General features: G+C 38.5%; 1 protein-coding gene across 4 annotated transcripts; it reads left to right on the forward strand.

Moving 5' to 3' along the window:
* Positions 1-68: 68 nt before the first annotated feature.
* SUN1 (Sad1 and UNC84 domain containing 1) lies at positions 69-11,942 on the forward strand. 4 transcript variants are annotated; one of them, XM_010719670.3, is made up of 16 exons: positions 69-279; positions 596-706; positions 2,042-2,140; positions 2,772-2,865; positions 2,968-3,026; positions 4,110-4,255; positions 4,394-4,618; positions 4,862-4,948; positions 5,319-5,362; positions 6,202-6,337; positions 7,218-7,472; positions 7,937-8,021; positions 8,397-8,512; positions 9,125-9,292; positions 9,815-9,904; positions 10,341-11,942. In XM_010719670.3, exons 1-16 carry the CDS (start codon positions 219-221, stop codon positions 10,452-10,454), a joined length of 1,890 nt encoding a protein of 629 aa, XP_010717972.1. In that variant the 5' UTR covers positions 69-218; the 3' UTR covers positions 10,455-11,942. The 4 variants fall into 4 exon arrangements, with proteins under 4 accessions (XP_010717972.1, XP_019476404.1, XP_010717973.1 ...); XM_019620859.2 differs by lacking the exon at positions 2,042-2,140 and having other exon boundaries at positions 70-279; XM_010719671.3 differs by lacking the exon at positions 596-706 and having other exon boundaries at positions 70-279.
* Positions 11,943-12,218: the final 276 nt, after the last annotated feature.

Genomic DNA, 12,218 nt, shown 5'->3' on the forward strand with positions numbered 1-12,218 from the left:
AAATTCCCCTTTTTATTTAAAGAAGAAAAAAGCAGGATTACACAAGGTAGGCTTCTTTCAGGATCAGCTTTCAGGTTTCCTTCAGGTAACCTGGCTTCTAATAGCAAACCAAGTGAGTTTGTTTAAAATCCGGTGATAGGAAAGGCTTTGAGGTTGGGAATTATATTCTATTTATCCTTTCTGGATATATTGCAGCTCACTCAGATTACTGTGGAAGCATGAATATAAAGGAGTTTTACAGAGAGGATAGCCATCTTGGTGTAAATGAGGAATCAATATGTAAGTATAACCATTTATGTTGCCTTTAGCCTTGGGCTGTACGTTACGTTGTTGCTATGATAGCAGTTTGTGCTTCGTGCCTCTGTGGAAGCTTCAGAGTAAATGCTTATTTTCTAGCTTAAATGCAGAGGGCAGGAAAGTGATTCCCTGGGATTCTGTACCGTTGCCCCAGATAAGTTTTAGGCTGTTGGAATTTGCTTGATGTTTTTTGGCTTGGTAACTGTTAATATGAAGTAGACCTGTTCACATTGTCTTGTAACGTTCTTGATTTGATCCTGGCTTTGTCCCATTAATCATCTGTTACCACAATCAACAGGTGATGACTGTAAGGGGAAGAAACAACTTGAAATACACACCACAGAGCACATGCAATCCTCCAGGGCTAAAAGGGTAGCAAGGACCATTTCGCACATCTTTTCTTACGCAGGTTGACTCGGACCTTTTTTATTTTGCTTTTATTTTGCATCAATCTGTTAATCATTCATATTGTTTTGTTGTTTTGATCTTTATCCATTGAATAGACTAAAATGTACAGTGTTGAGAAAATTGATTTACTTAACATCTTTTTCATTTTGAACTATTGTGCTGATACTGGCTTTTGTACAGGCTTGGTAGGCTGCTTTTGTGGTTAAAACAAAGTGTGATGAAGGCATACAGCTTGTGTCTGAGAAAGAAAATTGAGATTGTTAGCTTACTGTGCTTACTGTCCATGCTCTCGATAGGGTGGAGAGCTGCCTTTAAATAAAAGCAAGATAGAAGGTATTGATATACAGATGATCTGAATAAAGGGTTTTAACATTTTATTTTTGTTCTAGTGGTAGTCAATTTTTCAGGAATCTTATATAGTAATAGAATCTTCCCTGTGAGATGAGCGTTCCCTAGCTTGAATGGCAGAGGCATCAAGAATCTGTTTGAATGCTCTTTGTTCAGCAAAGGAAAATGATTTGAGACACTTCATTCACCTAAATGCTTTGCAAAATATTGGGTTGGTATATCTATAATCCCTCAGATTAACCCAGACGTAGCTGCTAATCTGAAAGTGTAGGATTATTTTCTAAGTTGATACTACGTAGTTCGTTCCGTAGAGCGAGCAGTCCTAGCTGTAGATACAGTAACTGTTGGCTTCTGGGGGGTTTCAGTTACTGCATTTTGTCTTAGCATGCTGCATTTCACTTTTGCTTTCAAAGACTCAAGATTGACATTGTATTGCTTGCGTCCTGCCTTCAGTAGTGAATGTCTGGTTGTCAATACAGATATCATTATCAATATTTTCTCTAGAATTTTAAACTTTAATTATTTCCTCTTTTTAAACATGACTCTGGATAGTAAACTTAGTGTAAAATCTAGAACAAGAAAGATGCATATAAAATAATGTGCTTAAAGCATATTTTTATGGGAATAATTTTTTTCCATTACCCGTTACACTTGGCTTGTTTATCTAAATGCCATGCTACAAAATGTGAACTTGGGCTGTTGTGAAGAAGGAAGTGGTTTTCTTACTGCCCAGAAGTTGTTGTCCATTACATCTACTGCTGTACAAGAGAATTCTGTTTCTAAATTGTCTTGCTTTTACTTAGATTCATATTTATTGGTGGTTTAATTTGCTTTTAAATACTGAGAAAAACAAGTCTGTAGATTACTGAAAGGTATGGTTTAATACTGTGCAGAGCACATAATGGTCAGGGGATGGAGGCTTTTCTACTGCATGTATCGCAAAGAACCTTATTTGTATGTTGCCACATAGTTATTTGTTATAATCTAGGTTACTTTGTGCTGCACGTGTTGCGAACAGTGGGAGCAGCTGGATGGTTTGTGTCCCAGAAGGTGTTGTCTCTACTTTGGCTGGCCCTTCTTTCCCCAGGTTACTATCCTGACTTGTGTCTGTGTGTGCTGCCTGTTCCTTCTTGACAGATAGGAAGTTTGCAGTCAGTGGCTTACACTAATTTTGCTGTGCTTACTCTGGAGCTTGCATAACTTAGTGCACAAGCTGCTGTGCTTTACTGACCAAAGCATGCTGAGTGAGAGAGTATCCTTCTGCTCACAGATGTAGTGGGACACGAATTTGTCTGCTTCTTGAGGGACTGAGTGTGTTAATAGCCCAGATAATGGGTGTCAAAAGGAATGGGGTGTGTTTGGTTTGGTATTTGCTTCCTGCCGTGGCATTCCTCTCAGTGAACTCATTCTGCTAATCTCTGCATTTCATGAAACATGCTGAGGTCTTTAGTGTGTGATAAGTTGAACTCTTGCTGAATTTTCAGGAAGATAGCATTGCTGTAACCACTGAGATTTCATCTCTTTGCATGGCTGTTATTTTTGTTGAGTCGCTGAGGTTGTAGTGCTGTCATACTGTGAGATACATCTAGATGTTAGTAATCTGTGTGTTGCCTGTGCATTTCTCTGCTCTGCAAAGAACTCTAGGCCACAGTTGCATGTCCCTCTGTTTGGTTTCCTTGAACGTGTGGTGCAGTAATGTCACCTCTTCTGTCTTCTAGGGAGAGCAGCTTCTGGCATCTTCAGGTTGCTTAGAGCTGGCTGGAGTCAACTTCTTACTCTGATGTCTTTGCTGAAGGTGTTTATTCTTAGAAAGTATGTATCAATTATAAATACTCTTGTGAGCAAGTTCTGTTCCCAGTTATCAGATGAAATATGATAATATTATTTCTTGCAAACCTTCTTCTCTTTGTCTAGATGCCTTCCAAAGATTTCCAGGCTGTTGCTGTTTCTCATCCCACTGCTGTTTCTACTAGGTATGTGAATTGTACAGATTTCATACCAAATCAGTGTATGCTTACTACTGCTTTAGCAAAGAAGTACTTCTAGTTGGACTGTGGGTTCATGGGGAAGATATAGAAGCTAAAAAGGCCAAGTTTTGGTTTGTGAACAGTTTGTGAATGCTTTCAAAAAGTACTGGTGAGTCAGCAGGCTCTTGTTTCATGGAACTTTAATCTCATAGAGCTTTTTAGACATAGCAAGTAATTGTAAAACACTGAAGTGTGTTTATTCCCTTTCATAGGAGCAGCCCTGAGCTCATAAAGAGTAGGCTTTTCATTGTTGTCAATCTGCTGATTGCTTTTGGTTGCTGTCAGTCCCCGTGAAAGTGTATTTATGGTTTTTTATTAATGCATCCCAGAGCATTCTTTTTCTCCATGCCTACATTGCTTGAAATACCACTACCTTAGCCAGATTAGCTGGCAATGTTCCAGACCAGTTGTCTTTTTTGAAAGAAACTCCTGTTTAAAGTATTTATTGAAGATATTGGGCTATTCTTGAGAAGCATTTTCGTGTCTTTTTATATCCTCAAAAAACTTTTCAGAAACATGAGGAGCTGTATGGAGAATAAGAAAGCAAGCAGTTATGCTGAGTAGAAAATGCTGTTTCTTCTCACTAAAATATTGCAGAAATAAGTACAATCTTTGTCAAATTCTGTCTTTTCGTGGAAGCATAAGTTTTCTCAAACTTCTGTTAGACATTATGCAGTGTGGTATGTAGTAAATAGGGTATGAGGCAAGATATTTTCCAATAAGGTAAAAATTGTCAGTATGGCCTGTCATATTCAAGAGATGAGATCTGTGTCCCAGGGGAGCGGTAGTATAAAATTAAGAATGTATCATATTTAAGCAGAAGTCACCTGTAAGTGGCACTGATTAATGTTGCCTAATGCTTTTGGGTGCTTGACTTAACAGTTTTGAAATTGCCTCATGTAGGTAACTCTTATTCAGGCTGGAGTAGTGTTTACTCTGTGGCAAAACGTAAGATAATTTGTGTCCTTAAATAGAAACACAATTTGTAGATTGAACTCCCTTTTTTGCTTTTGTTTTTGCTCACTGAAGGTTTATGGTTCTGGGGGTTTGACGGCTTCATTGCACTGTTGCCTCTGTTGAACCGGACAAGAATTGATAAAGTCCAGAGCACAGATGATTCTATTTATGTTCCTCGTCCACAGCCTGATTCTCCTCGTTCTGTACAGCCTGCAAAGGTAAGGGAGAACAGTCTGAGCAAGAACTTTCTCTTAAGACCTCTTTACTCCCCTGTCTGTGGCATTTTGCAATAACCATTTGACACGCAAGAGTAATAAAAATTATTTCTATATATTAAACAAATTTTTATGCCTTAGGATACCATAAATACATTTGATTCTGCTCGTATAAATGAGCTGGAAAAGCAGATGGCCTTCGTGTCTGACAGATGCCATCATCATGACGAAGAATACAGCAAAGTGCTGCTGCTTGTCCATAATCTTCAAGATCAGGTTGCCCAGATGGGTGACAGAAATGAGATCTTGAAGCTAATAAGAAATGTGATGGATCAACATCTTAAAGATAAGAGACTGGAGGAAAAGGTAACGATAAGTCAATTACTGACAATTTCTAAGACTGATCAAAGCACTGTTTTATTAATGCAGTTGATTACTGATGTGACTTCTTAGGATTCTCTTTCTGGTGTGGAATTGACTTATCCTGTCATTTACTGTGTAACAGTTATCTAAGCATTCTTGAAAGTTATGTCACAGAATGAAAGAACCACCATTTTAGCAAAGTACTTTGTACTCAAGTATGCTGCTTTTTTCTTTCCTGTTTTTAAGACTGACTTCCTGGCTTTACATCAAGAGCACAACTTGCGCATTGTAACATTGGAAGATCTTCTTAGAAAACTCTCTGCTGAATTTAAGGTATGAAAGTTAGCTTTTCTAGCTAGATATAATAGTAATGTTCTGATGAAATAGGCAACAAACTATTTATTTTCTTCTGTCCTCAAACCTAGTTTACTTCACGCTAGCTTCGAACATTTGTTTCAGTCTCACTGCTAGTGTTCGTTCTTTTCACCATTCTTGGCAGTGTTTTCAGTTCAAAGGTTAAAAATTGACCAGGAAGGTGGATGCTATTGGAATAAAATCTTACTATACAGAGGCGCAAATATAAGTAAAGTAGGAACATAGCCTCGTATAGGTGGTGCTAGAATGTCTTGCTTTTTCACTTGATGTCTTTTATGGTCTGTCACTTGCGTTGTTGTGCTAAACCAAACTTCTGTTTTGTTTTTAGGACATTCAGAAGGAACTTGAAGTAGCCAAAGCAAAAGCAATAAGGTATGAGCACTTAATTTTTTTGTCTTGCTTTGAAGCTAGCTAACGGTGATAGGCTTTTTTTTTTTAATACAGCTATCAGTTATTAGTTGTGACAGACTTCTTGTGCTTTTACAAACACGTAAGATCTCTTCCTCAAACTGCTTACTATACTGTGGTTGGTTTTGATGCATCTTATATTTTTAATTTTTTTAATCTTATCAACTCTAGCTTTCAGCTATGGTTTTGGTTTCACAGATAAACTGCTGTCTGCTAACATACAGTGTAGTATCAAGAAAAAAACCCACAGAATTTCACTAAGTAGTTCCCCGTTGGGAAGAGAAAACACATTGTGAATTCTTATTTTTACATTTAATTGAAATAGTTGAAATAGCTTTGGAATGTTGGCTAATACTTCTTTCCTAGTATACACTGAGTGCTGATGAGTAGTGGTTGTATAAACTGTGCTTACAAGCTCAGCTGAAAACAGTAACTTCATAGGCAGGTGTTAAGGTAACTTGAAACTTGCTCCAATCGGTGGCCAACTCAAGCAAGTAAAGCTTGGCTGGTCTGTCAAACTAGAAATCTGTATTTGTCTGAGTTAATAAGTTGTCAGTGAGGTGATGTTCTGAAAGTCATTGCTTCTGGATTTGTTCAGAACTTTGAAATATTTTGCTTCTGTTATCTTCATCCTAAGGGTCTGAAAGCCTTCAAGGAACTGCAAGCTTATGATGTCTGTCTCAATGGATAACTGAACTAGGGAAGCACTTTGTATTTAGACAAATATATTCTCATGCCTTTAGAATTTGATGGAATGATTGAAACTAATTGTTTCTTAATTCTTGACTATTTGTTTTTGTCAGAGATGGTGATGAACAAAATCAACTCTTATCCAGAGTTAAAAAGCTGGAACTGGAGTTGTCTCAAATGAAATCAGAGCTGTTAACTGGAGGAAGTGTGAAGACGAGTTGTGAGAAAATAGATGTTATTCATGAAAAAGTAAGTTCTGGTAACCATCCTAGTAAAATTCAGACTAGATTTTGTTCAAAAACTTTTTTTGAAAGGCACTGCAAAAATGATATAGGAGTAATATTAATCTTAAAAAAACAGTAGTGCTTCATGGAGTGGTACTATGATCTTTTTTTCCTTTATTGGGTAGCACCTTACTAGATGAGCTTGTGGTTTGTTTTTCACAATGGCAGCTTCATTTGCATTTGAGATAATGCAGTATCAGTTGAATGTACTGTACTTTGCTGTTATAGCAGGCATATTGTGCCAACTCATGCAAATATGGAAAAGGAACTCGTGTATAAGCAATAGCTAGGTTTGTCATCTGGAACTTATGTTAAAAATCATGCTTTTTTTTTTTTAACTTATGTAAGGTTCAGTTTGAATGTAGTCAATAAAATGCAGCAGTCTTTAAGTTCTTATTTTAGTCCAAGTTGATATTCCAGTTTATCACAAGATATTTTATCTGTATGTATGAAATCAAAGTATGCCATAGGTGAATAGTCACTTAAGTGACTTGCTTAATTAGGCCTGGTAAGTGTACTGCTCCCTTTAGAGTTGCCACAGTCCCTTTGAACTGTTGCAGTCAACTTTTCTATTCTGAACCCTCAGACTTCCTAACATAAAGCCCTTCATTAGCAGGACTTTGTTAGCTGCTCACCAAACCAACGAAGCATCCTGTTCATCCATGTCTTCTGCATGATTACCTGTTCTGTTACTCTAGTGTAAGTCACTGTACTTAAACCACATGCAAAGGCTAGATTTCTCTGTAGTACTGGAAGGATGTATTGACTTTCACATGTGCCTATAGGTGGTCTTCATAAACCATTAAGTAATACTAATTATTTCTGTTCTAATTGTTGGTGAATAGGTAGATGCCCAGGTTAAAGAATCTGTCAAGATGATGGTTTTTGGTGATCAGCACAAGGACTTTCCTGAATCGCTTCTCCAGTGGCTTACATCCAATTTTGTGACCAGAAGTGATCTGCAAACTTTGCTGCAGGATCTGGAGTTGCAAATTCTCAAGAATATTACTCTACAGATGGCTGTAACAGACCAAAGAATAACATCTGAAGTAGTAACAAATGCTGTGAATAACGCAGGGATTTCTGGAATCACAGAAGCAGTGAGTCAGCTAAAGTGCTAAGAAGTTCAATAAAATTGTCCTTCACGTACATTTAGTGGAACACAACTGTCTGTGTAAATGTTAATGATTTTAAGAGGTGCCTGAAAGATTAATTGAAATGGGTGGAACTATGGAAAATTGACTGCACTCTTACAGCAGTTCTGTCTTCTCTGAATGTGCTTTTTTTTTTCCCCAAAAAGTCTGCTATCTTGAGTACAGAAGAATTCCCAAATGTGGGCAGATGGGGGGGAGGGTAGAGAATTCCAATTCTGAAGAAAACATCAGGCAGGATGTAGTATGAATTTGTTTTGAGCCATTCACTCAAGTGTTTAAAAACAAACTTTATGTTGACTGAGGCTTTCAAAGAGTACAGCATCTCAGAAGGATGTTTGCTACTCGTCATGTGAATATATCAGCTCTTGTCACTTCATATTGTCTTTCTGTTCTTCTGTGTCCACCTGTAGCAAGCACAGATCATTGTAAACAATGCGTTGAAGCTGTACTCTCAAGACAAGACTGGTATGGTGGATTTTGCCTTAGAATCTGGAGGTAAATAGAAGAAATACTATAATATTAGGGAATATAGTGTAGTTCTAATAAAAGTAGATCTTCTGAATGTATGTGTAACTGGGTAATTGAGAACCACAGATCTGTATGTGTGAAGTGACTGAACATCACTGAACTTACAATGGAAAGTGTACGGTCTTTCAGTCTTCTGAAGTGAAAAATCTATAATGATTACTTAAAATAAAACTGTATTTGTTAGAAACACAACATTGGAAAGTTAGAACATTATTAGAGATTAACAATACCTTTAATATTTGGTGGTGGTCTTGTTGTGTTTTTAAGGGGGTGGGGAAGTAAAATTCCTTTAGGAAGGAATGAAAAATTACTTCTGCTAACCTGATTTTTATCTTTTTTAAGGTGGCAGCATTTTAAGTACTCGCTGTTCTGAAACCTATGAGACAAAAACAGCGTTAATTAGCCTCTTTGGAATTCCTCTGTGGTACTTCTCTCAGTCTCCCAGAGTGGTTATTCAGGTAATTAAAAGTTAAGTAAACAAGTTCAGCGGTGTTATTTTGTGTTGAGTGTCCTGGGGTGGTTTTTGGGTGCTGAGTGTTTTTTCTGTGATCAGCACCTCTGGGCTGGGGAGGACGGGGTACTTTGAACTTTGTTCTGGGAGTGTGATTACTCTTGAAGGTCCTTGGCATTGCTTAAGGCCCTTCTTTAACAAAAACTAAGGCTCTCATAGCAGGCTTGGCTGCTGCACTGTGGATTTCTGCCAAACGTGAGCACTGGGAGGGCTCCTGTTAGAAAGCAGTCTTCAAGAGAGTGCTGATAGTTCAGGTGGATCTGCTGCCTTTGTGAAGCATGCAATTAAAACTGTGCAGCCCATGTCTGCTATTTTATAGTATAGTCCTAACACAAAGTATCGTTTCATGTTCGGTCTTTGGAGGCAGGATTGGACTTGTGATTAGGAGTAGAGTTATTGTGTATTTTACTGGTTACTGAATAACTTGTTCTGCCACTTACTATAATTTTAAGACTAGTAATTCAGTATTCATTGCAAAAACAGAATGCAAAAATGTTTGTTCTTTTTTTGTCCTGTTCTTTCCACTCCTTTCTGTCTACTTGCCCTGGAATCTGTTCAGCCGGACATGTATCCAGGAAACTGCTGGGCTTTCAAGGGATCAGAGGGATATCTTGTAGTTAGACTTTCCATGAAGATCTATCCTACTGCCTTCTCATTGGAACACATACCAAAAACTCTTTCACCATCAGGAAATATCACCAGTGCTCCTAGGAAGTTTTCAGTATATGTAAGTCTCTCGAGTTTTAAATTGTTGGTGTTTATAAAGATAAAGAATATTTGTTGTATGTCTTGAAAAATAATGAGGGAGAACCGGCTAAGAAGAGAAAGTGGTGTTTCAGTTTTTGCTGTTAGAATTGTTTATATTCTTGATGAGCCTCAGGATCTAGAAATAAGTGCTAAAAGTAGTTTGGAGGGATATTTGTTCTCCTCATGCTTGTTAGAATCGTGAACTTCTGTGAAGGGAGGTAGCAATTCTGTTTGTCTGAGTAGTTCAGATTTTACAATGCAATAGTAGTAAATTAGCTCCTTAATTCCTGCTATGAAAATTAAGGAGTTTGTATGTTTTCATAGTCAAACATAGCAGAAACTAGAATGTACAGCTTGTCTGAGCAAGCACTGAGTTGCACGGGAAACATTCTAATCCTTGCATGGCAGACTTCTGGATGCTACTTGTTGATCCTCAGTTACGTAAACATGCCTCTACAGTTTCCATACTTAAAAGAAACAAATCTTTATCTCATTGTTACAGGGCTTAGATGATGAATATCAAGAGGAGGGCACGTTTCTGGGACAGTATGTCTATGACCAAGAAGGGGAGCCGCTGCAGATGTTTACAGTGGTAAGTCTGGATGATGAGATTTAAAGTGTCAGGAGAGACTCATTTTTTATGGCAGTACTCAATGACCTGTGAAGAGAAGGGCTGCATTCTCTGTTGGGCAATGTGAAAACAGATGTAGGAACTATTTCTCTATCTGCATCAAAACCCGTCATCTAAATAGATAAGAGGAGATGTTTTTGCCACCTGGACACAACTGGTGTGAAAATAATAAACTTAGGAAGAATCAGCTTCACACTTATTCTGCTCCCTTAACAAGTAAGGAGCAAACAAAGTAGGAAAGCTCTGTTCAAAGTGGTAAAAAGTTCCCAAGCCATAACTTAATTACTAATAAGAGCTAGTTGCAGAAAGCAAGTTTGGTTGAGAATGCAGCTTTGGATGTGTTGATTTATGCTAGAGAGCTAACTCTAGTTTGTGTGTTTGCTCTTTCTTTCTCCAGGAGAAAAGTGAAAACGTATTCCAGATAGTGGAACTGAGAATTCTTTCTAACTGGGGACATGCAGAGTATACTTGTCTCTATCGGTTCAGAGTGCATGGGAAACCTGCTGAATAATCCCCTACACTACAGCTTGGGTTGCTTTGTTGTACATTTTGTTTCCAATCTGTATATACTGGACAGCCTACAACACTGGAATCTTTAAAGGACGAGGATGCAAGATATATTCTACAGAGTTACCAATCCTCTGATAAAGGCAGAAGACTGTCAGCAGAACTGTATAAAATAAAGCTCATTTGCTCTAATGCTCGGCTTGTAATTGCCAGTTAGCTTTATATTTTTGTGTCCATGCTGAGAGAAGTAATGCATGCAAACGACTCTGGTTCATAAAGCCCAGTTAGCAATCAGGTGATACCTATTTTATTACAAATGAATGTATGTGTTTTTTTGCTTTTTTTTTTTTAAGAATAAACCACACTTTCTGCAACTAGGATTTTTTCTTTTAATTCAGGGCTCAACTGCATATTTGTTAGCTTAGCACTGCAAGCCAAATAATGTCATGGAGTTTAAACAGCCTGTGGCTACAGGTGTCCTTCAGTTGACTTTGTTTTGACCTGCTGGGGGATCCTAAAGGGCTTCTTCAATAAATGTTGACTATAATAAATATCGCTGTCAGGGAAAGTTAACACAACCAAAATTAATTTAAACACCAGCGCCTGAGAATGCTTTACTGTAACTTGTGGCCATGGGTTGCTTTAAAATTCAGGGATAACTTCAAGTTATTTTAAGGATTTTTACCATGGCAACTTGATGAGCTTGTTTAATTGCTGTATGTGAATGTTTACTACGCAGTTTAACAGTTTTCTCAGCTCTTCTCACTTAGTACAGGCTGATTTGGAACTTAACCCTAGGGAAGAGCTATCTTAACACTTCAGAAATTCTCTCCTTGGGACAATAATTCCTTACATTTCGTGGTCGGTAAACGTTGTACTGCAATAACGCAGCACAGGGAAAATGGGGCTGTGAAGTTTCATCAGTACAAAGTAATGGTGTCCAGGATGTGGGCACGCATCAACCCCAAAGCTTTGTGCACAGCACGAGCTGAGGCTGCTCTGGGGACCCCCTTCAGCATCACTACTTCTAAAGATCCTTTTCAGAAAAAACTCCTACATGCACTTGGTGTGCAGAACTTGTATCTTGTTGTTCCCATGCATTTTATGACCTGTGAACTGTTAACACATGGAGCTGCTGACTGGTTTTCTGAATAGAGTTCTGTATGTTGCACAACAGTCCTCTGATGTTTCAACACAGTCTCTGCATGGAGAACTCTTCCCTTGTGCCGGAGCCCACGGCCCATGCAGAGGAGCTGCATTGTATGTACAGGTGTTTTAATATGTTACATATTTAAACTAGAATTATCCTGTGTAAATTGGAATTGGGTAGTGGGAGTATTTTGAATAACACTAACTTATTTTTTAAAGAAGCGAGATAGGACTTTGTGCAATGTATTTTTGTAAATGCTTTTCAAATCGTCTGTTCTTCGCTGCCTCCAAACTGACGCGATGCTATCGAAATGTTTAAATAAAGAGTTTTAATTTTTTCAAAGTGCATGTAATATTTGAAACAAAATAAAGCTTTGGTTTTGGTTTTTTTTCTGTATCTTCGATGATCTCTTTAAATAATTAACGCCCCCCTCCTCTTCACGTCGAAGCCCGGCTCTGAAGCAGCGGCGCTGCACCACCGAGGCTCCGGCCGCAGCTCTGCGGGCTGGGGGCGGAGCGCCGCCGGCTGCCATTGCTCCGCACGGCTCCGCCCCCACGTGACTGCGCGCCCCTACGTGACTCCGCGCAGCCGCTCTCCTGAGCCTCGCGGGCCGCCGTC

Source organism: Meleagris gallopavo, chromosome 16, assembly GCF_000146605.3.
Source record: "Meleagris gallopavo isolate NT-WF06-2002-E0010 breed Aviagen turkey brand Nicholas breeding stock chromosome 16, Turkey_5.1, whole genome shotgun sequence".
NCBI lineage: Eukaryota > Metazoa > Chordata > Aves > Galliformes > Phasianidae > Meleagris > Meleagris gallopavo.

Bases quoted from the DNA above. Each gene is read 5' to 3' on its own strand.
- SUN1 (XM_010719670.3), top strand. From the start codon at position 219: ATGAATATAAAGGAGTTTTACAGAGAGGATAGCCATCTTGGTGTAAAT. The intron at 7,473-7,936 runs GTGAGTCAGCTA...GTCCACCTGTAG, and splicing joins TTTCTGGAATCACAGAAGCA to CAAGCACAGATCATTGTAAA. The intron at 8,022-8,396 runs GTAAATAGAAGA...ATCTTTTTTAAG, and splicing joins TTTTGCCTTAGAATCTGGAG to GTGGCAGCATTTTAAGTACT.